Below are 25,447 nucleotides of genomic sequence, written 5' to 3' on the forward strand. Positions count from 1 at the left end.
AAAGTAATAATGCAAAGCAATTTTGGTTTTGTGTCTTTTTCTTTTTAGATGGAAATTCCTTCTTCTAGAATTATAAATCAGTACATTGCTTGTCAAGGGCCATTACCACACACTTGTACAGATTTTTGGCAGATGACTTGGGAACAAGGCTCCTCCATGGTTGTGATGTTGACCACACAGGTTGAACGTGGCAGAGTAAGTCATACTTGAATCTTACACATTGCTCAGACATTTTTCAAATTACGTTACATCTATAGTTAAAATATTCATATTGATTTACTCTCTTTTGTAATCTTTAAACTTCCTTTCTTATGGTGTCATGATTAAAATCATCATGGTTAAATGCTTAAACTGCAACTAACACATACTGTGTTAAAAGAAATGTGATGTTAGCTGTTATTATTATTATTTAAATGGACTGATAATATGTTTGAATAAGTGATTTGTATTTATAATGTGTGAAGAATTCATACAACTTAGCCATGAAATAACAATATCCCATTTAAAAATGGCCAAAGGATCTAAATAGATGATTCTCCAAAGAAGACATTCAAATGACCAATAAGATCATGAAAAGATACTCAGCATCATTAGTCGCCAAGGAAATGCAAGTGAAAGCTACAGTGAGATACTACTTCATAGCTAGTTGGATAGCTAAAGTAAATATGACAGAAAATAATCAATGTTGGTAATGATGTGGAGACAGTGGAACCTACTGTCGTGCTGATGGATTTGGTAAATGATGCAACTACCTTGAAGACACCCTTCATTTCTTCAAGCGGCTAAACATTGTGACTGCAGCTCAGCAATTTCACTCATAGAAATACCCAAGAGAATTAAATACATGTCCACACAAAAACTGGTGCACAGATGTTCACAGCAGCGTTATTCTTAGTAGCCCATAGGTAGAAAGAAGCGAAATGTACCAGATAAAATATGGTGTAGTCATACAGTTGAATATTATTTAGCAATAAGAAGGTATGAAAAGTGATACATGCTGCAACATGGATAAACCTAGAAAACATTATTCTAAGTAAACAAAGCCAGTCACCAAACACTGCCGGGGTCCAGCCCCGGCTGATCAAGGATATTCGAAGGAGAGACGGCTTAAGTGACCTATTCAAATGTTAATTAGAGATATAAAGAGTAATAGAATGAGGATAGCTCAGTAGGAAAATTCAGTGGATAAAAGAAGCTGAGTAGCTTGGTTTACACGGAAAATCAATATAACCCGTGACACCAGGTTAGCTCTGACCACGGAGGCCGCAGGCGCCCTCTCGAATAGCGGAAGGTGCCCCACCTTAGACACCTTCTCTAGTGGGTCTTAGAAGCCCAGGCAAATAAATGGTCGCAGAGGATATCCACGCTCCAGATGGAGACTCTGCTGGAAGTTAAGGAGTAAAATGACATGGGGAGACCAAGCATTGGTGAGCAAGGCCCGTAGCTTTATTTTCAACAGGGGCTTTTATACCCTATGTTACACATAGAGGATAATAGGGGATGCAAAGTCAGCAGTCTTTGATCCTTATCAAAAACCAGGGTTTCTTTCCTGCAAATTTATTGTATACAAATGGTTTAGGTGATTTACATCATCTTCTGGCCAGAAGGCTTATTAACATTTTATGACTCTTGACAAGGACTTATCAACAAAGACTTATTTTCTCTAAGAGTAATTATTTTAAGGTTTGGCGCCATCTTCCGAAGATAAAATTGCATTCATATAGGGCGGATGTGTAATGGGTTTACAACAAAGGAAAGAATTTATTACCTTAAGGGTCTAAAGTTACTAACACCAAGGCCACTACTTATTTTTTCTACATACCAACTTTATTAATTAATACACATTCATGGATACAATACAGGGGATGTGGAAACTTGGCAACAAACATTGGCTCATCAATGAAATCTTTTACTAGTTTTATTCTGACAGTTTCTAACTCTCTGAGAGGCTCTAAGCTATTTGAATATCTTAAGCTTCCCATGCCTCTGGAGGCTGGGAGACTGTAAACAATCGTATGCATAGCTGTAGGAGTCCGGGTAAACTTGTCAGGCGAGTTAGAGAGCCATCTGAGGGGTTTGGATTTAAACACTCCTAATTGCCCAGGAACTTTATTAATTGGAGCTGTAAGTTAACTCTTTGACAGAGAGAGCGAGATGGTGGTGGGGGACAGCCCCAGTAAAGTCAGAGGTGAGAGCACAAAGCAATAAAGCAGGCAGACTCTGGTTTTTGGGGGGTAGATGCTCGAGAATATCCGAGGGGACTCCTGAGGCTCGAGCCGGCCTTTGCGTATGCCGAGCCTCCTTCCTCATGACCTTTGTCACGAGTGGAATGTCTCTCGCGGGCTCCCGGCAAAACACAACATATTTTATGGTTCAATTATATGTGATGTCCAAAGTAGGCCACAGGGGACAGAAAGTAGAGCAGTGGTTGCCCAGGTCTGGGATGGAAGGAGACAGGTGGCTTAGAGGAGTTGCATGGTCGTTACCAATGGATGTGGGCCTTCCTCTGGGAGTAATGAATGTGTTCTAAAAGTGATTGTGGTGAGGGTTACACAGCTCTGTGGATATTCTAAAAATGATAGAGTAGTGTGTTTTAAATGGCTGAATAGAATGTAACAGAATTGTATGTCATTAAATCTTATTTTTTTAATCCTAATTTATGAAAGTAAATGGATTGCATTTCCCATTTTAGTTGAAGAGTCTTTCTTACTATTAAATCTAAGAAATATAGCGATTAGTATACCATTTGCCACCCTCATAGTAATAATTACTTAAGGTTGGAAGCTTGTTGTAAACAAGATATTTGAAGTTTCGAAATATATCCAAACAGACTCTTATTACAAAGAGAAGAAATGACCAAAAAAAAATGTTGCTTGTTGACAGATCTCTGTGAAGGGTATATGTTCAGTTCAGTTCAGTCGCTCAGACATGTCCGACTCTTTGTGACTCCATAGACTGCAGCAGGCCAGGCCTCTTCCAACTTGCGGAGATTACTCAAACTCATGTCCATTCAGTCAGTGATGCCATCCAACCATCTCATCCTCTGTCGTTCCCTTCTCCTCCCACCTTCAGTCTTTCCCAGCATCAGGGTCTTTTCCAATGAGTCAACTCTTCGCACTAGGTGGACAAAGTATTGGAGTTTCAGCTTCAACATCAGTCCTTCCAATGAATATTCAGGACTGATTTCCTTTAGGATTGACTGGTTGGATCTCCTTGTAGTCCAAGGGACTCTCAAGAGTCTTCTCCAACACCACAGTTCAAAAGCATCATTCTTCAGCGCTCAGCTTTCTTTATAGTCCAACTCTCACATCCATACACGACTGCTTGACTAGATGGACCTTTGTTGGCAAAGTAATGTCTCTGCTTTTTAATATGCTCTCTAGGTTGGTCATAACTTTTCTCTCAAGGAGTAAGCGTCTTTTAATTTCATGGCTGCAGTCACCATCTGCAGTGATTTTGGAGCCCCGAAAAATAAAGTCTGCCACTGTTTCCGCTATTTCTCCATCTATTTGCCATGAAGTGATGGGACCGGATGCTGTGATCTTAGTTTTCTGAATGTTGAGCTTTAAACCAACTTCTTCACTTTCCTCTTTCACTTTCATCAGAGGCTCTTTAGTTCTTTTTCACTTTCTGCCATAAGGATGGTGCCATCTGCAAATCTGAGGTTATTGATAATTTCTCCCTGCAATCTTGATTCCAGCTTGCGCTTCTTCCAGCCCAGCGTTTCTCATGATGTACTCTGCATATAAGTTAAATAAGCAGGGTGACAATATACAGCCTTGACGTACTCCTTTTCCTATTTGGAACCAGTCTGTTGTTCCATGTCTAGTTCTAACTGTTGCTTCCTGACCTGCATACAGATTTCTTAAGAGGCAGGTCAGGTGGTCTGGTATTCCCATATCTTTCAGAATTTTCCACAGTTTATTGTCATCCACACAATCAAAGGTTTTGGCATAGTCAATAAAGCAGAAATAGATGTTTTTCTGGAACTCCCTTGCTTTTTCGATGATCCAGCGAATGTTGGCAATTTGATCTCTGGTTCCTCTGCCTTTTCCAAAACCAGCTTAAACATCTGGAATTTCGCGGTTCACGTATTATTGAAGCCTGGCTTGGAGAATTTTGAGCATTACTTTACTAGTGTGTGAGATGAGTGAAATTGAAGGGTATATGAGAATTCATTAAATTATTTTTGTCACATTTCTTTAAACTTGAAAGTTCTTAAAAATTAAAATATTAAAAAAATTGGAGAACCTAAATTATGTCTATTTCTAAAATTTTTGATACCAGGTTAAGTGTCACCAGTATTGGCCGGAACCCACAGGAAGTTCATCCTACGGCTGCTACCAAGTCACCTGCCACTCAGAAGAGGGGAACACTGCATATGTCTTCAGGAAGATGACACTGTTCAACCAGGAGGTAGGGGAACCGGGGGGCCTACTGATTAGAGCTGTTATGTTTAAGGTAAAGGCTTTGAAAGATGAAAATGTTTTTAATCTTGAGTCCTAGTTATTAGGAAATACAAAAAATTATTGAACTATTTGCTTCATTAGGATACACTGGAATCTTATAAAATATGTTCTCTTAGTATAATATTTCCAATTTCTGTAGCTAAGTATGAATGATCAGTAAAATAATTGAGTAAATAATACTTATTACTATTAATATTTTCCCTATTCATAAAAATCATACCAGGGTGTTAATTATACATCTCTTTCTCCAAGTAATATCAGTAAGGTATTGAAGTACATCTCCAATGGAAATGGAGATAGAAATGGAAATAACAACAGACAGCTATTAGATTATTCCCCCTTTTTAATGAGCATTCTTGCCTTGAGGACTCCATGAACAGTATGAAAAGGCAAAAAGGTATGATACTGAAAGATGAACTCACCAGGTCGGTAGGTGCCCATTATGCTACTAGAAAAGAGCAGAGAAATAGCTCCAGAAGGAATGAAGAGACTGAGCTAAAGTGATAAAAACACCCAGTTGTGGGTGCATCTGGTGGTGAAGGTAAAGTCTGATGCTATAAAGAATAATACTGCATAGAAACCTAGAATGTTAGGTCCATGAATCAAGGTAAATTAAAAGTGGACAAAGTGGTCAAACTAGAGATGGCAAGAGTGAACATCGACATCTTAGGAATCAGTGAACTAAAATGGACTGGAATGGATGAATTAAATTCAGATGACCATTATATCTACTACCGTGGGGAAGAATCCCTTAGAAGAAATGAAGTCGCTCTCATAGTCAACAAAAGAGTACAAACTGCAGTACTTGGGTGCAGTCGCAAAAGCAACAGAAGGATCTCTGTTCATTTCCAGGGCAAACCATTCAGTTTGGCAAACCATCACAGTAACCCAAGTCTGTGCCCCAACCACTAATGCCAAGGAAACTGAGGTAAAATGGTTCTATGAAGACCTACAAGACCTTGTAGAACTAACACCAAAAAAAAAGATGTCTTTTCATCATAGGGGATTGGACTGCAAAAGTAGGAAGTCAAGAGATACCTTGAGTAACAGGCAGGTTTGGCCTTGGAGTACAAAATGAATCAGGGCAAAGGCTAACAGAGTTTTGCCAAGAGAATGCACTGGTCATAGCAAACACCCTCTTCCAACAACACAAGAGATGGCTCTGCATGTGGACATCACCAGATGGTCAATACTAGAATCAGACTGATTATATTCTTTGCAACCGAAGATGGAAAAGCTCTATACAGTCAGCAAAAACAAGACCGGGAGCTGACTGTGGCTCAGATCATGAACACCTTATTGCAAATTTCAGACTTAAATTGAAGAAAGTAGGGAAATGACTGGACCATTCAAGTATGACCTAAATCAAATCCCTTATGATTATACAGTGGAAGTGACAAATAGATTCAAGGGATCAGATCTTACAGAGTTCCTGAAGAACTATGGAGCGAGGTTTGTCACATTGTACAGGAGGTGGTGATCAAAACCATCCCCAATAAGAAGAAATGCAAAAAGGCAAAGTGGTTGTCTGACGAGGCCTTACAAATAGCTGAGAAAAGAAGAGACATGAAAGGCAAAGGAGAAAAGGAAACATATACTCATCTGAATGCAGAGTTCCAAAGAATATTAAGGAGAGATAAGAAAGTCTTCCTAAGTGAACGATGCCTAGAAATAGAGGAAAACAATAGAATGAGAAAGAGTAGAGATCTCTGTAAAAAAATTATAGATACAAAGGGAACATTTCATACAAAGATGGGCACAATAAAGGACAGAAACGGTATGCTCCTAACAGAAGCAGAAGATAAGAAGATGTGACAAGGATACACAGAAGAACTATACAAAAAAGATCTTAATGACCCAGATAACCACGATGGTGTGATTACTCACCTAGAGCCAGACATCTTAGAATGTGAACTCAAGTGGGCATTAGGAAGCATCACTATGAATAGAGCTAATAGTGGTGATGGAATTCCAGCTGAGCTATTTCAAATCCTAAAAGCTAATGCTGTTAAAGTGCTGCACTCAATATGCCAGCAAATTTGGGAAAGTCAGCAGTGGCTACAGGACTGGAAAAGGTCAGTTTTCATCCCAGTTCCAAAGAAGGGCAATGTCAAAGAAGGATCAAACTGCCACACGATTGCACTCATTTCATATGTTAGCAAAGTAAAGCTCAAAATTCTCCAAGCTAGCTTCAACAGTATATGAACTGAGAACTTCCAGGTGTTCAAGTTGGATTTAGAAAAGGTGGAGGAACCAGAAATCAAATTGCTAACATCTGTTGGATCATATAAAAAGCAACAGAATTCCAGAAGAACATCTACTTCTGCTTCATTGACTATCCTAAAACCTTTGACTGTGTGGGTCACAACAAACTGGAAAGTTCTTCAAGAGATGGGAATACCAGACCACCTTACCTGCCTTCTGAGAAACCTGTATGCAAGTCAAGAAGCAACAGTTAGGACTGAACATGGAACAACAGACTAGTTCAGAATTGGAAAAGGAGTATGTCAGGGCTGTGTATTGTTTTCTTGCTTATTTAACTTATATGCAGAGTACATCATGTTAAATGCCGGGCTAAGTGAAACGCAAGCTGAAATCAAGATTGCTAGGAGAAATCAATAACCTCAGATATGCAGATGACACAGATGACACCACCCTTATGGCAGAAAGTGAAGAGGAACTAAAGAGCCTCTTGATGAAGGTGAGGTAAGAGAGTGAAAACACTGGCTTAAAACTCAACATTCAAAAAACTAAGATCATGGCATCCGGTCCCATCACTTCATGGCAGATAGATGGGGAAACAGTGGAAACAGTGGCAGACTTTTTTGGGGGGGGCTCCAAAATCACTGCAGATGGTGACTGAAGCCAGAAAACTAAAAGATGCTTACTCCTTGGAAGAAAAGCTGTGACAAACCTAAACAGCGTATTAAAAAGCTGAGACATTACTTAGCCTACAAAGATCTATGTCATCAAAGTTACGATTTTTCCAGTAGTTGTGTATGGATGTGAAAGTTGGACCATAAAGAATGCTGAGGGCCAAAGACTTGATGCTTTTGAACTGTCATGTTGGAGAATACTCTTCAGAGTCCCTTGGACAGCAAGGAGATCCAACCAGTCAATCCTAAAGGAAATCAATCTTGAATATTCATTGGAAGGACTGATGCTAAAGCTGAAGCTCCAATACTTTGGTCACCTGATACAAAGAGCCAACTCATTGGAAAAAACCCTGATGCTGAGAAAGATTGAAGGCAGGTGGAGAAGGGGACAACAGAGGACTAGATGGTTGGATGGTATCCCTGAATCAATGGACATGAGTTTGAGCAAGATCTGGGATTTAGTGAAGGACAGGGAGACCTGTCGTGCTACAGTCCATGGGGTCACAAAGAGTTGGACATGACTGAGTGACTGAACATGAAATGAGTGGAGAAGATCAGTTTCACAATCTCCTCATTATTTAGGAGGGTAAGATTGTAGGCAGGACACTGTAACATCAGACAGATTGCTGCTATTGTTTAGTCAGTAAGTCATCTTCACCTCTTTTGTGACCCCATGGACTGTAGCCTGACAGGCTCCTCTGTCCATGGGATTTCTCAGACAAGGATACTGGAGTGGGTGTCTTTACAGCTTTTTAATTGTTAGTTTTCCTTACCTGCTCCCTGAGTCCCTCCATTTGGCTTCCAGATTAAAGCCAGAAGTGCAAACTGATGAATAAATGCCAGCTCAGTAACCCAACTGGAAGATGTATGTGGAGGCAGAATCTGCTTGTCTTGTCAGGCTGCCAGTGCCTACACCAGCCATGTTGGGGCTAAGGGGCTGTAGGAAGAAAGGAGTGATTGCTGGAGAAGAGCCAACATCACAGGCATCCACAGTGAAGCCTTCGGAGATGAGACCACATCTCCCCTAACTCCACTCACACACCACTCCTAACGCACCCCGTCCCTGAAAGTGACCAGAAGAGTCCAGTGAGATGGGACCTTGCTGACTAGAAAGGAAGGGAGCTAGAAGTTTTGCTAATGTATACTGCAGGAATCTGGCACTGAATAAAACTGAAGTTACAAGAAAGTACAGTTTCAAAACCTTATGGGCTGGAGATACTATCAGAATGAATTTTGGGTTTGGGCATGTGTGCTTGTTTGTATGTAGCAAAGCAAGCCAAGAAGCTGTTTTTTTCATTTTTGAGCCAAATATAATTGGGAAAATTAATTTGCTGCCATAAATACATATGTACATGGATGGATAGATGGACAAACAGATAAACACTTCCCCAAAACTTAATAAAGTATGACTTTAATTATCCTTCTTGCAGATTACTGGTACCATTAAGTTCTTTTGTTAACAATAATAGTCAAAGGTATTCTGTATTAGATGCCTTTAATTATCTGTAACATTAGTTCCCAGACTAAATTGAGGTCTCTCTGGGAATTCTTTTTTCTTAAGTACCTTTACATTCATGTTCTTTGGAAGTTCATCCAATGTAAGTGACAGTAACCAGATTTCACAGTGTTGGAATCTGACTATGAGTATATGATTCCAAACAGCTGTGATTGGGTGATTTGCAGGTCCTTGAAATGAATCAGTTGTAACGTAAGACTATCCCTTTTAGGTGTAGATGTTGTTTCATTTTTCAGTTGAAGAAAATGAGACCATGAAATACTGTCTTAACTGGCGAAATTGAGATTTGAACTAAGATGTATACATTCAATACCTTACTTTCTCCATTATACCAATGGAGAAATTGATTCCCAAAGAAGAATTAAATATTGATTTGATTTTGTGTTTTATGGTCTCCAGTTTTTAATCTGCATTTACTTTGAGATTTTATTTTCTTGGTGTCCATAATTTCACTTGTTCTTATCAGGATTAGCCCAACTTCGTTCATTAAAAAAAATTTTTTTTAACCTTTTTTGCTCACCTAGTTTTTATTTTGTTTTAAACATTTCTCTGGAATCTTAATCTATTTTTGTCTGTTTACCTGATTATCATCCTAAAAATATAAATATAGAAATTTAGTTATAAGAAGAGTGATAATCCAGGTGACTGATTCTTAAATGGATACAGCTGTTTCTATAAAGTGGTTTCTTCCCTTTTCCTTAAACTTTTGAGTTTTATTGAATTTATACATTACTTTTGGGGCATAACGAAAGTAGTTTCTTTTGCTTCTAAAATTAAAATGACATGAATGTTTACATATATTTTAAGGATTATTTCTAAGTCAGTTGCATAATCTTTCATTTATACGTAGAAAAACGAGAGTCGTCCACTCACTCAAATCCAGTACATAGCCTGGCCCGACCACGGAGTCCCTGACGATTCAAGCGACTTCCTGGATTTTGTTTGCCACGTACGAAATAAGAGGGCTGGCAAGGAAGAACCTATAGTTGTTCATTGCAGGTATTTTATTTTGTGTCTTTTATGATTGAGTAACTGACTAGATTCCGTTTGAGCCACCAGGGAAGCCCGGAAGGGAGTGGCAACCCATTGCAGTATTCCTGTCTGGGAAACCCCACCAGAGAGAGGAGCCTGGTGGGCTCTGACCCCTGTGGAGTCGCAAAGAGTTGGACACTACTGAATGACGTAGTGATTAAATAGGTCATTTTTTAAAGGGAATATGTACTCTATTTTGCCCTTAAGTTGTGATTGTCACTCTGGTAAATTAGAACTCAAAGCTGCGTTCTGAAGGTAGAAAGCAAAGAATATGACTTAACATACAATTGGCAGAAACTTTATCATAAAAAGTAAAAATAATACTAGTTCTTAGAAGTTTATCTTTTTCATAGTCAAACATTTCTGAAATTGGGTTATGTCTTAAATTTAATGGTATTATAGATTTGAGAAATAACAATATTGTAAGAATTAGATTGTATCATAAGGTTTGGATTTCCCCCTCCAGCAAGGTACTCCATCCTGGCCCCTCCTAAGACCTTTGATTGGCATTTCACATCCTTGGAGTCAGTTCAGTTCAGTTCAATTCAGTTGCCCAGTCATGTCTGACTCTTTACAACCCCATGGGCTGCAGCACACCAGGCTTCCCTGTCCATCACTAACTCCCGGAGCTTACCCATACTCATCATGTCCATTGAGTCGGTGATGACTCCACCCAATACTACCTCAGGATGTGCCACTTCTAGGAGCTCCAAGTGAGCAATAGTGGACACCCTCCTTCCTTTCATATTCAGGCGCCCATCTGCCCTCAAGGGACTGAAATCAGTGACTCCAGCCTCACTGCCACAGACCCAGAGATTAGGAGCCAGGAAATATTTTCTCCTTCTCCTTGTTACTTCTGTTATTAAGTGATTTGATTCAGAGGATGTATTAAGGTATCTCTTTATCCTTATACTTTCCAGCACTTTTTAAGGGTAGACTTTCACATCCATTAAAACAGATTTTAGCCTAGTTATTTGAGAGGCAGATGACAGGAATGGTGGGCACATTCGGCTGTTGGATATCCTTAGTTCTCAGTAGCTGCAGAATGCTTCACAAAGTTGTTCTTAACCACCTCAGTGGTAAAGTTTAATGAAAATTAAATTTGGCTTTAAAAGCTAATTTTTTTAGTGTTTTAGTTGTCTTTTTTGCTTTTGTTAATGATTTATTATTGTAATTCTCTTATTTTGCATTTTAAAGCTATTATGTCACTAATCTATTTGTTAGAAGTTCAGATTTTAAAAACTGAAATGTAACACTTTTAAAGTTGTATATTTGCAACTAACAGTGGGGGAGAGGTGGTTATAAACCATTTAATCTGTATTAAGTGAAATTTTTTTTTTTTGTTTTCAAAATAGTTTCCAGTTGCTTTGCCACTTTTGTTAAAATATTAAAATCAAATTGTTCTTCTACTGTAATATGATTCAGTTCTCTAAGTTTCTGCACAAAAGGCATAAGGAGTTTAACAGAACAGTATCAGTAAGACTTTGCCCCATATTTATCCTTTTTAGTGCTGGGATTGGAAGAACTGGGGTTCTTATTACTATGGAAACAGCCATGTGTCTCATTGAATGCAATCAGCCAGTTTATCCACTAGATATTGTGAGAACAATGAGAGATCAGCGAGCCATGATGATCCAAACTCCTGTAAGTACTACATAGCTCATGTGTAAGTGTATATTCTCAACGTCATGGTTTTTTGTTATCAGTGTATGTTCCAAACTATACTTTTCTCTTTTTAATTCTCTTCCAGGAGGTAATAACTCTAGCTTAGGGATTGGCAGATACTGTCCATGAGCCAAACCTGGCCTGCCACTTGTGTTTATAAATAAAGTTTTATTGGAATCAGCCACAGCTATGTATTTACATATTATCTATGGCTGCTTTCACATTACAGTAGCAGAGCTGAAAAGTTGCAGCAGGCCACCATGTGATTGCAAAACCAAAAATGTTTGCTATCTGGTTTTTTATAGAAAATGTTTGCCGACACTACCCTCGCTTGCTAGTTTTTGACTGCTTCAACAGGTGCAGAGGAGCAACTTATCCTGTGTTACTTAGTCAAATGGAATGCTGAGAACCATAGTGTCCCTAGACTGGAGAATCTTGATAGACTGCTTTCTGTGAAACAGCTATGGGGAAATTGCCTCTCTTTTTTCCATAAGAACTTAAATTGCAACAGCAAAAATCATAGAAATTAAGCTATTAACTTACTGTTAATATTAAGTTAAGCTATTAACTTACTGTATTTTATAATGACTCTGAATTATGTTCCAAGAATCAAAAGAAGAATCGTGAAAATTTAAAGTTAAGATTATTTTTTATATTAAGCCATTGTGGAATGTTTGCATTGTTGGCGGCATTAAGGTTACTCAAGTGAACTGACGTATGTGGTCTAATAAATGCCTGCTATATTATTAGCATTTAATTATAGAGAATTTCAAACTTACACAAAAATAGACAATGTAATGTACTGAACACTGTGTTGCGTACTCAGCCCTGGCATTGGCCATCACGTTTCCTTTATATGGCTACCTACTGTCCTCATATTTGAAGCAAACCCTGGATACCATATCATTTTGTCTATATGTATTTCAGTATGTTTCTCTAAAATATAAGGAGTGTTTTTCCTTCTAAACAAAACCGTAATACCATTATCACACCAAATTATAATTAACAATAATTCTCTAATATTAGCAATAGCCAGTATTCAGATTTCCAGTTGTTTCATATTAATCATGTCTTCTCAAATTTTAGAATAGCTTTATATAATTCACGTACCATAAAATTCACCTTTATAACAAATGTGCAGTTCACTGGTTTGTAGTATATCATGGTGTTTGGCAACCATCATTGCTATCTAGTTTTAGCTCATTTTCTTCACTCCAAAAAAGGTTCCCTGTACCCATTTTTCCTAGTATCTTCCCCAGCCTTCCCCAACCTAGTCCTAGGCAACTATTAATCTACTTTCTATTTCCATCGGTTTGCCTATTCTGGACCATTCATGTGAATGGAATCCTATAATTTGATCTTTTATAATTGGCTTCTTTTAGTTAGCATAACATTAAAAGGATATACATTCTGTAGTATAATCAGTACTTCATTCCTTTTTCACTGAATAGATACATATTCTTCTGGATTGTTTCCACTTTTTCACTATTGTGAATAATGATACCATAAGCATTTGTATATATGTTTTTGTGTGGAAATGTTTTCATTTCTCTTGGGTATATACTCAGGAGAGAAATTGCTAGGTAATGTGAGGAACTGTTTAAAGCAGATGTACCATTTTGCAGTCCCCTGGCAGAATGTGAGCGTTCCATTTTCTCCACATCATTGTCATTGCTTGTCATTATCTTTTTTTTATTTTAGCCATCCTGTTAAATATAGAGTGGTATCTTATTGTGGTTTTGATTTTCATTTCTGTAATAAGTAATGATTCATGTGGTCATTTATCTGTGTATCTTTGTTCAAGAAATATCCAAGTCTTTTGCCTGTTCTGCAGTTTGGGTTTTTATCATTGAATTGTTAAGAGTTCTTTATATTTTCTAAATAAAGTCTCTTATAGATCTGTGATTTGCAAGTGTATTATACTGATCTTTCACTTTCTTGATTAATTTGAAGCACAAATTTTTAAAATTTTGATTAAGTCTAGTTTTCTTTTTAATCACGTATACTTTTGGTGTCATAGCTAAGAAATCACAGCCTAATTTAAAGTCACAAATATTTATCCCTCCCTTTTCTTCCAAGAGTTTTATAGTTTAGGTCTCACATGTCTGATACATTTTGAGTTAATATTTACATATGGTTTGAGGTAGCGTTCTAACTTGATTCTTCTCTGTATGGACCTCCAGTTGTCTCAGCCCCATTTGTTGAAAAAACTATTCTTTCCTCATGAATTGTTTCTGGGTCCCTTGTCAAAAATCAGTTGACCACAAATACAAGTGTTTATTTCTGGAGTTTCAGTTGTAGTCCGTTGATTTTTATGTCTGTTCTTATGTTAATACCACACTGTCTTGAATACTAAACATTTATAATAAATTTTGAAGTCAGGAAATCTGTATCTTGCAACTTTGTTTTTTTCAAGACTGTTTTGGCTGTTCTAGGTCCCTTGCATTTCCATATGAGCATTAGAAACAGTTTGTCCTCTCTTCAAAAAAAGCAAGATAGGGATTGCATTAAATGTATAGGTCATTTTACAGAGTGTTGCCATTTAATAATAATCCATGTTCAAAAGCGTGAACACAAAATGTCTTTCCATTTATTTATGTTTTCACTGATTTTCTTCAGCAGTATTTTGTAGTTTTCAAAGTGCAAATCTTGTACTTCTTTTTGTTAAATGTATTCTTAAGTTTTTTTTAATCTTTTTGGTCATATTGTAAGTGGACTTGTCTTCTTAATTTTGTTTTAGGATTATGCATTGCTTAAATATAGAAATAAGCTGGTTTTGAATATAGACCATGTAGCCTGCAGCCTTGCTGAAATCACTTATTAACTCAATTTTTTGTATGTGTGAAAGTAGATTCCTTAAGATTCTCTCTCTATAAAATTGTGTCATTTGCAAATATAGTTTAGTTCTTCCTTTCCAATATAGGTATGGTTTTCTTTTTATCTCATTTCATATCTTCTCTTCATCTTGCCCAAGTGCCCCAGCAAGAACCTCCAGTATAGTGTTAAGTAGAAGTGATGAAACTAGACATCCTTGTCTTGTTCCTGGCCTTAGAAGACAGCTTTCTGTTTTCTACCACTAAGTATCATGTTAGCCATAGATTTTCATTAATGCTTTTTTATCAAATTGAGAAGGTGCCCTCACACTAGTTTATTGAGTGGTCTCATGACAAAAGGGTGTTCAGTTTTGTCAAATGCTTTTTCTGTATCTGTCGAGATGATCATGTGGTTTGTGTCTTACTCTATTAATAGAGTGTATTAGATTGAATAATTTTTGAGTGTTAAACTTACCTTGCATTCCTGAGCTAAATCTTACTTAGACATGGTATATAATTCTCTTTATGTGTTGCTTGACTTGATTTGCTGGTATTTTCTTGAGGTTTTTATATCCATATCCATACATAATAGATTTATTTTTAATTGTTGTAAAATACAGAACACAAAATTTACCATCTTGACCATTTTTAAATGTACAATTCAGTAGTGTTAAGTATATTCACACTGTTGTATAACCAATCATTAAAACTTCTTCATCTTGAAAAACTAAAACTCTGTACCCATTAAACTATGACTCTCCATTTTCCTCTCTTCCGGTCCCTTGGCAGCCATCATTCTGTTTTCTGTTTCTGTGAATCAGACTGCTCTGGATATATCATATACATGGAATCGTACATATATGATTTTGCGATTGGCTTATTTCACTGAGCATAATATCCTCAAGGCTCATCCATGTTGTGTGGCAGAATTTCCTGTCTTTTTAAAGCTGAAAAATACTTCATAGTATGTGTATACCACATTTTGCTTATCCTTTTATCCATTATTGGACATTTATTTTCACCTTTTGTTGTTGTTCAGTTGCTAAGTCATGTCCAACTTGTGTGACCCCGTGGATTGCAGCACGCCAGGCTCCCCTGTCCTTCACTATCTCCCAGAATTTGCTCAAACTCATGTCTATTGAGTTAGTGATGGTACTTTTAGGTTTTGTTGACTAATGTTGCTGTGAGCATGAATGTCTCATGAGTGTGAGCATGAGTGTCTTTTAGACACTGCTTTCAATCTTTTAAGATATATACTCAGAAGTCAAATTGCTGGATCATGTCATACATAATAAGTTTTTGATTTTGTTCTTACAGTTTGTGTAAAGCCAAGATTCAAATATGGTCCACATATTTTGATTGGTCTTTGTCTCCTAAACCTCTTTTAATCTGTATCTTCTTCCTACCTCTCTCTCTCTTTTTTTTTTTTTTGTGGCTGCACTGGGCCTTTGTTGCTTTTGTGCAGGCTTTCTCTATTTGTGGCGAGCTGGGGCTACTCTTTGGTGCAGCGAATGAGCTTCTCACTGCAGTGACTTCTCCTTGTTGCGGAGCACAGGCTTTAGGCGCTCTGCCTTCAGTAGTTGCAGCACGTGGGCTCTGGAGTGCAGGCTCAGTAGTTGTGGTGCACTGACTTAGTTGCTCCACATGTGAAATCTTCCTGGACCGGGGATCAAACACATGTTCTCTGCATTGACAGCAGGATTCTTATCTACTGCGCCACCAGAGAAGTCCAATCTCTCTTCTTTATCTTGCAGTTTATTTGATGAGCAAACCAGGATGTTTGTGCTGCATGTTTTCCCATAGTCTAGGTTTTGCTGGTTGCGTTCTGGTGGGAACAAGGTGGTGTTCTCTGTCTTATCTGGTAAATGAATCTGTAGCCTATAGCACCTTCGTGGTGTTATGTTCTTCCTTCGAGAGGCACATGATGTGTCTGCCTTCCTTTTGTGATGGTAGCAGCCTTGAGTGATCAGTGTCTGCATCATTTATCCATTTGGCTTGCAAAATGATGATATTCTATTATTCCTTTTTTTATTTATTAGTTGGAATACTTCTTTAAAAGAGTTGGAATACTTCTTTAAAACTTCTCATCTGCTGTTTGGTTAACTGGTGATACAGTCTGCATAGGAAAGGCAAGATAAATACTTGATGCTTTCCCTTTACTTACAAGTTTTTAATGTAATGAATTGGTTCATTGGCCTCTCCCAGTGGCGACCACTTACTTTTGTTTGTTTTGGTATTGTTTTGAATTCATGTATTTAAACTTATGTGTGATATGTTTCAACCCATTGCAATTATTTTTCTTAAATATGCATAATTTTTTCCATTTTTGGTTCCTGGGAGACTGTTCATTCTAGCTCCTGAGCCTTTATGTTAAGAGCTAGTGACTTTGATAGCTTATTGCTATCAGTATAGATGTCCTGCTTGTACATTTCTTGTCCCAGACTTAGCATTAGTAATTTCTCCATTAAGTTCTGGTCCTTTTTATTGGGGAATTATTTTAGGGACCACCTTCTGAGGGATTTTTATTGCTGTTGGCTAAGTGTCAGTATGTGTCTCTGAAAATCTTCGGTTGCCAGAAGAGGGAAAACAAACTTATCACGAGTTAACACTGGTGCTTCCGCTACAGATTCAGACCACAGTGTTTTCACTTACCATTTTCCACTTAACATCTTTGTCCCTTTTTTTTTCTTCTTTAACAAGAGTGCAGGTTCTCCATGGTACTGGAAATGGAAGACGTAGGAATTATTTTAGGGACCACCTTCTGAGGGATTTTTATTGCTGTTGGCTAAGTGTCAGTATGTGTCTCTGAAAATCTTCGGTGGCCAGAAGAGGGAAAACAAACTTATCCTGAGTTAACACTGGTGCTTCCGCTACAGATTCAGACCACAGTGTTTTCACTTACCATTTTCTACTTAACATCTTTGTCCCTTTTTTTTCCTTCTTTAACAAGAGTGCAGGTTCTCCATGGTACTGGAAATGGAAGATGTAGCATGTCACAAGTACTCATTTGTTTTATTACACAATACCCAACAAAGTCTCAGAATAACAAAGCTAACACCGATTACCAAAGAGAATTTTTAGTTCTTTTCCACAGTTATTTTGTTTTGGAATATATATTCTACAAAAGATATATAGTCAAATTACTGTTTCAAAGTCCTTTGAAATAGCTCCTTTCTGTGTGGTTATGCCATCAACTAGATACACACATGGATATGTTATGTATTTTCAGTTTATAGAGGCTTTTAAAATTCATGTTCTAATTATGGAATATCTTTACATGATTCCAAAGTGAAATTTATGAAAGAAGGAAGTATATTCAATAAAGTCTAATCTCTCTCTCTCTCCTTCACCCTGTTGAGTCCTTTCCTTATAGCAAGCCATAATGATTTATCCTTCCTTCTCTGTTTTCTTACACGTTGAGTTAGGTACATATTTATATCCCTGTCCCGTTTCTCTTATAAAGATAATATATGCACTTTTCTCTGTCTTGCCTTTTTTTACTTAGCAAAATATCCTGGAATCATTCTGTAATATTCTGTAGACTTTTTTCCTTTTCTCTCCATTTCATAGTACCCACTTTGAGAATGTACCTGATTACAGACCCAGCCCTTTACTGATGACAATTTGAATTGCTTCTACTTTTTTGTTTTTATAAATCTGCAGTGAATAGCCTCATTTATGAATAAATATTTTCAGTTTCTTTTTCTAGTTTATCTTTTGGATAGAGTCCTAGAAGTGGGATTGCTGGGTCAATAGATACATTAATGTAATTTTGTTAGATACTGCCAGGTGTTCACCCATAAGGCTTGTAGTATTGTACATTCCTATTAGCAATGTATGAGTGAGTTTAGCCAACAAAATATGTTGTCAAACTTTTTTTGCCAGTCTTAGTGAAAAATTATGTATCCGTGCAGTTTTACTTTGTATTTCTTGTATAAGCAAGCCAGGTGAGATGTTGGTCTATTTTGTTTGTTTATTTTCTAGTCTTTCTGATCAAGTCTGTTTTTTATATTTTATTTTTCAGAGTCAATACAGATTTGTATGTGAAGCTATCTTGAAAGTTTATGAAGAAGGATTTGTTAAACCTTTAACGACATCATCAAATAAATAAGAAAGCAAAGGTCTGGGAAATGTATTGGAAATTGCTTTCCATTATAGTCACTGTGCCATAACACTGCTCACAGGAAATGGTATCTAAACAGACGAAAAAGAAGAAGAAGAATTAACAAAAACTGAAAACTTCAGCACTGTTGCACTTTATGTTTTAAAGAAAAAGTCACTCTCTCAAAATCTATAATTCATGTGTTTGAAGACTATTTCATTCTTTGCTCCAAACAAATAGTGAATAACTGAGTATGTTCAGGGTAATTTATGACATCTTGTGGTGGTGCCATGCCGTCCCCTTCTGGTAGAGTTGCCACAAACAAGGCTCAGAATTCTCAGCATCTCTGTTGTATACCTGTATCTTGAAAGCAAAAAGCATTCAACATCAGGAGTCAGCTCTGGTGTCTCCCAGTGATTCGTGTTCTTACTATACTGATGACCAGATGTTACTTTTTAAATGTTAGCAATATCATTCTCAATATTAGCCAATACACTGCCTATGGATGCAGCACATCTTCCCCTACACTCCCCCCATAGAGACCTGCTGTTTGGAAGAAGAAAGTGGAATTTGCTTTTCCCAGGAAATGCTGCACATTGTCCATTTACCAGCATCTTATAGAAAGTATAAATATGAATCTACAAATTTTCTTGAATTTAACAATGTAACTTAACATTTATCATAAGGTTGGCTTATTCCAAATCATGTGATTTCACATACTTGATGTAAAGGAATGCATGCATTGTGTCTTAACCCCTTAAGTGCCTTGCGACGTCTTTGTATGTCTAATGAAAAGGCACTCCTTTGACCCTACTAGGAGGTATGTATGTATATTGTACATTTACAGTTTTATGCATTTTGAATCAGTTCACCATTTTTAAAATGGCTTCTCGTATTGAGAGTTATGCAGTCAAAGGAGGGTAATGAAATTCTGTTTCTTACTCAATTCCTGTATTTTGCCACAAGAAGCCAAGATAATTTGTGACCTACTGAGTGAGTGCTCTGCTGCTATGGAATTATTCAAAACCTGCACATTCCTTTCCTGAGGGACAGGGGTTACAGTTTAGCAGCTGAAGTTAAAAGATGCTTTATTCTTCAAATTTCATATTTATTTTACCCCTACCTTTAGAAATGGCACCTAATATACACTTTGAAGTTAAACATATGAATAAGCTAAAGTTAAAGCAGCTAATTGTGACTTGTTTCTATCACTAACTAAATTATCCCTTTTTAGCATTCATTTCAGTTCTTGTCAAGCTTTGTTCACACTGGTCTGTTGATTGGGATACTACAAACAAGGAATATAACATTATTGAGTTATTTCTAAATGTAATCCCTCAACAGCTAAGATGAGGACTTTCTTGTCATTTTGTGTACAACTACTCCAATTTATATATACTTATTAAGTTATAAGCATGTTAATATGGAGAGTTTTGATTGTCCAGCCTGATGGAGGACCTGATAAGAGTGTGTATATTATCCTCTTCAGGTTTTTTCGTTGTTTTTTTCTTTTTAAGTCCTCAGAGAGATAGAACTTTAAAATTATCTAGTTTTAATATAAGTGGGAATTTTCTTGGCTATTGAAATGTTACATTACAAAATTACTTTATATGGATTATGGTTAAAATAGATTCATTTACCAGTGGTTTCTGAATATTTCTGTATAGTCTTGATAAAATTTACAGTTGAATGGTAGATATTTTGGAACGTCATTTAGTGTGAGCGGGAAAATGTACATTTTTAAATTTTTGGCATAATCTAAATGATGTTATTTCAAATGTTAAAAATCCATAATAGTAAATCTTATGAAGTTAAGTCCTAAACGTTAATAGCCAAAATACCAAATACATTGTTGTATTAAAATATTTTACTTTTTTTTAAAAGAGAAAAGTAAGCATAACCTTTATGTCAAAGTGAAATTCTTGTATCTGTTTCTGAATTTCACAGTCAAGACAGTATAAGATAGTAAATAGCCACACAGTCTTATTTGAACATTCCATTCTCTGCCAACAGATAGGTGTGATTTAGACTGCTGTATGACATCATGGTAAGGTGAAATGTGAAAAAGTAAAATGTTGGGAGTCTACATAATTAGTAACTGTTTTGGCAGTAGTTTTTTACCTGAATTAAAAAGAAAACCTATCCTAACTGTATGGGCAGAATATGACAACCATGGACAAAAAGGTAAAGTTGTATAGATGTAAGCAGATCGTGGTGTCATGTTTTTTGACTTAGGGTTACATTTACACTTTGGAAAGTAACTAATCATTTATTGACAATAAGCACTGCTGCCTTTGTAAATCATTAATGCCAGTTTTTAAATGATAATATATTAAAAATTTTAAATTACCTTTAAATTTCTCATATATGAATGTTTCTTCTGGGAGCTACACCCTGTCAGTATTTTTATGTACAGAAAATATCCTTTTTCAAAGACATATTTATTAGTAACTTAAATTATCCCTACAGCTTTTTAAAGTAAACATTGCTAATTATGATTCCCTGTTCACCTAACAAATAAGAGTTTATGCCTGATATTTTTTGGCCACGCCTTGGGATCTTTGTTCCCCAACCAAGGATCGAACCCATGTGCATGGCAGTGAAAGAGCCAATTCCTAACCACTGGACTTCCAGGGGACTCCCTGCCTGGGAATGTTTTTGATCTGTTCATAAATCTAAGTAGAGTTCTAGGAATAATCGCAGTTTTTGTACACTTAGTAGTTCTAGGTTCCATTCATATCAATGTAATAATGTGTGACAAAAATGCCAAATTCCTTGTATCTAAACTACTCCCCTCTCCAGCAGCCAACCCTGCCTCCCCCAAACAACCCACACGTGCAAGAAATCAATGTTGGTATTCTCACAACTGGAAATAGGTCCTGGTGAATCAAAGGACTTTTGTAAATGCTAAGAATGTTTGTAAAAAACCTTGCCTCTGATTCAGGATGGTTTTACCACGTTCTTTGAAGGTGTTGTGTTGACCATCTGACTTGTGTCAGCACTGTGTACACAGGTTGAGGAATATTCTGGAATAGACTGCATTCATAAGAAGAACACTTAGTATTTATTAAATCAGTGCATAATTCAAAATAAAGGCAGAGTAAATAGCGTAAGAATTCACTTCCTTTGTACAGCCTGCTGGCACAAGTAGGAGGGCGGAAAGGGTTGACCATGTTGATTAAGAGTAAAGAGAAAATTTATATATAAAAACTGACTTCGAGTGTATAAAAATATTTTAAGCCATTATGACAGCTGCTTGAAGATTTCAAGTACTAGTATATACACATAGAGATGTTTTATGCGATTATGCATTTGTGTATTTCACCAAGGCTGATACAAACAGGGGTAAAGGATTATGTTAACTATGGGAGTTGTTTATAATCTCTTGGCAGGTGATTAGCCAGGTCTAATCAGCTATTTGAACAAAAGTCTCCCGTCTCCACTAGATGTACCACAACCTGAGAGCTGAAAGAAACTTGAAAGATTTTATCAAGGCTCACCTTCTATTACTATAGGTAACTTGTGAATATCATAAATTCTTGTGAAGTTTATAGTCTATTTCAGCTCAAGAATTATACTCAGGCAGTATTTTTACTTAATTTAGAAAACAAGTAGGCTTTAAAAAGCAATCTAATTAGGGCTCCACTCTGTCTGCTTGTCATGCTTCCCTGACTAAACAATAGCTTTTGTCAAGTATTTGGGCTGATGTACATGCAGTGTGAAAACATTTGAAAAAGCAAATTAGAAGACTGATTTTTTAAAAGCACTTGAAACATAGAACGAAGATTTCGAATGTATGTCCACTTAAATAATTTATGTTCATAATGTGAACATGTAGAATTAAAGCATTTATATTTGTTTTATAATCTTAAATCAGGAAGGAAGAAGGAAATAAGGATTTTTAACAATGTTCTGTGTAATATCTGTGTTTTGAATATTTAAAGATATTCTGATGGTAAGGTTGCCAAAGTAGTTTGAATTCATAAAAATTATTTATACCACAATAATGTGGGATATGTTTACACCTCTTTTATTTTGTAGTAATTATTTTGTAGTTCTGATCAATTTGCATTTAAGTCATTTACATTAAGGAAAATATTTGTTAGAACAAATACCTTTTAATAATACAAGAGAAAGATAAATTGTGCCACAACTTCTGTATGTAAACGACCACATCAACAAAGTAACTGCTTTATATTAATATAGCTTATTGGTTCTCATGTGTGCTTCAGCTAGCCAACTACAGTTTCTGCAACCATTTTTTTTCCTGGTATTTCCTCTAAGTAAAATACCTATGTTTTAAAACCCATTGGATTAATTTTATCAAGTATCAGAATTACTGATCTGTTGGCAAAGTTTTATTGGTGTCTCAGTGTGATCACAACACAGCTTGTAGCAACTGTTTTATAAAGTTTTTAGAGAATTGTATAGCTCCAAAGGAATTTGTATAATAGCAAAATTTATTTGAGGGCTAACTGCTATTAGGCAACTTCAGCAATTTTACAGAGAGCTCATGAAGTTAATCTCAAAATTGTACTTTTGGGGATTAACTTACTTTACAATATCTACAACTATTTTCAACACATTTTACTATACATAGACTTCATTTTTCTCAGTAGCAATTCCTACAGTAAGCCTTACAATGTTATCAAAAACAATCCCTATTTCAGTGAGAAATGACACATTTTATTTTTATAATCTGGGTGAAATTGTTGTGGGTAGACACCAAATAGTTATTTTTGTTCCCATATCTAAATTTGCTGCTACTTATTTGTATGCTTTTTCTACAGTTTATTGTTGATTTCAAAAGTTTGGTGGTTATTGTTATCTTTATTGTCGTAATCTAAGCTGATTGGGCAGCCAGGGGTACTGGGGTACAGTCCATCAATGCTGACTAGGCAGGGTTCAGTGAATAAATAAGTAAACCAGTTTTTGTTTGTTTTGTTTTTTTAATTTACAAAGTGAAAGGTATTAGCAATATTGCAAGTTTAAGACTATAGTTTTAGGAAGAGGTTCTAATGTGTTCCTAAAACCAGTACAAGAATGAAAATGTTTGAAAGCCTTGTTTTGCGCATAGAAAGTTTCAGTTAAACACTGTAGAATTTTCCTACCTATTGTTGTGTAAATGATATAGAAAATATTTTTCTATGGACAAAAGATTGAAACTGTTAACTTCTTTTGCTTTGTTCTTTAAAAAGGAAAAAAAATAATATTTGTATGTCTTTCATGCTGTAAAGAAATGAATGTATCTTTCAAATGTTACTAGAATTAAGACTTGATCTTAAGGGTAAGGATACGCTTTGTTTTAAAAAAAAGTTAGCAAGGAATTGAAAAGGAAAGAGTGTTTCCCATTTCATTATACAAAATGCAATTTTAGAAGAAAATGTCACTTTATTTATAAACAATGATCATTATTGAAGCATATTTCAATATTTCAAATACCTTCTTTTTCACTTTGCTTTGTGTTAGCTCTAGAATAGAAATTTTCACAAAAAATGTGTGTATACTGTTTTTAAGTATAAGATCATTAAATTGTAGACCTCTGGTTTGGGGGAGTGTGTGTGTGAGGGTAAGCATTCTGCTGCATGTGTTTACTGTGAAGGAGAGTTCTCAGGCTCCGTCCCTGTCTCAGCCGCAGATGAGGACAGCTGTCTGGAGTATGTGACTTCGGTGAAGCCAGAAAAGTGTGGCTAACACTCACCACAGTAAATCAGTGCAAAGGCCCTGACAGATAGTTTGTTTTTTATTCTCAGTATTTTGGACAGGTAAAACCACTGAGCCCAACTCTGACCTATAGCAGTGGTGTCTTACATGGCTGAGGGTTTATTAATTTAGCTGAACAGAAGAAAAAAAAAGCTCTACATTTTAAACCAACAGGTATGATTAATTTGTTCAACAATTTCTTTGAAAGGTAGTATTTATTATTCATCATGCACTGAGCTTGACTCAGCGGGGCCTTTATTATTTGGGCTCCTACTTCCATTTCTCCAAGGTAAAAAAGGTTTTTAAACTTCCATTTATCGTAGTCTTTATGATGTAATATTTTCCTTCATTAATTTTTGTTATAGTTGTTAAAAGATTAATATCAGGCCCCCTCAACCCTGAGAGTTTCCAAAATTTAGCAGATAATCTGATAATCTTAACTAAAATGTCACATTGCTACATGAAATTATCACCGTAAAATCATTAAGGAGACTCAGCCCTACAATCTTAGGCTAAAATAGGTTCTGATTTGTTTTCCCTAAATTCACTGTAGGCACGCTTGAACCCATTTTACCTGTTACTAAAAGAAGCTTCTTCATTTCTATTCCTGAATTGTGTTCCAGTTTTTTGCCAACCCTTCAGCTAGTTGACAAGATTACTCAAGCTTCCTAGTATCCAATAGAGTAGGTCATATTTCATTGCTGAAATTGATTTTTTGAATTTCAAATAGCACTTTATTTCAAGCTTACTACTGACTTAATTTATACATTTAAAGATAAAATTTATCCTAGAGTCTTGTAAATATGGAAACATATAACATTAGCACGTAGAGCTCATTGGATTAGACCCACGTTTAAATGCTTTACAATGATCCCTTGATCGTTTGATATTTAAAAGGTAACTTGTGTGATTTTAGCTTTGCCACTCTTCTGTAATTTATTTGGTACAATAAAGGCTACCCAGTTGACAGTCTTGCTGGACTCTGAGTTCTCTCAGCTAGCTTCAGCCACATTTGGTTCACTAAAATCATTCTGCTTTGCATTTTTGTACATTACATAATGAACACCTGGAATCCATTTGTTTTGTTTTGAGTTGTACTTAGGTGATAAGTCAGTGCTTCACCACCAGTAAGTTGAAAGGGGCAAAGTTCTGACACTTTGTATACATGTTGAAGGGCAAGATTTAAGAGACTAAAAGTTTACATTAAGCTGTTTTCCTTTTCTGTCATTAGAGTATTAGTGCTTAGGCAAATAAAAACTGTCCAGCCTGGT

The 25,447-nt window shown here is 36.3% G+C and overlaps 1 protein-coding gene across 8 annotated transcripts in view; it reads left to right on the forward strand.

The window, feature by feature from the left end:
- Positions 1-23,403, forward strand: part of PTPN4 (protein tyrosine phosphatase non-receptor type 4) — a 187,988-nt gene extending 164,585 nt beyond the window's left edge. For all 8 annotated transcript variants that reach the window (XM_070768928.1, XM_070768942.1, XM_070768931.1 and 5 more), the window contains 5 exons: positions 49-195; positions 4,288-4,416; positions 9,712-9,860; positions 11,402-11,537; positions 18,396-23,403. In XM_070768928.1, coding sequence (XP_070625029.1) covers positions 49-195; positions 4,288-4,416; positions 9,712-9,860; positions 11,402-11,537; positions 18,396-18,482 — 648 coding nt within the window. In that variant the 3' untranslated portion in view covers positions 18,483-23,403. The remainder of the gene's footprint in view (positions 1-48; positions 196-4,287; positions 4,417-9,711; positions 9,861-11,401; positions 11,538-18,395) is intronic.
- The last annotated feature ends 2,044 nt before the right edge of the window (positions 23,404-25,447 follow it).

Source organism: Bos indicus, chromosome 2 (genome assembly GCF_029378745.1).
Source record: "Bos indicus isolate NIAB-ARS_2022 breed Sahiwal x Tharparkar chromosome 2, NIAB-ARS_B.indTharparkar_mat_pri_1.0, whole genome shotgun sequence".
Classification (NCBI taxonomy): domain Eukaryota; kingdom Metazoa; phylum Chordata; class Mammalia; order Artiodactyla; family Bovidae; genus Bos; species Bos indicus.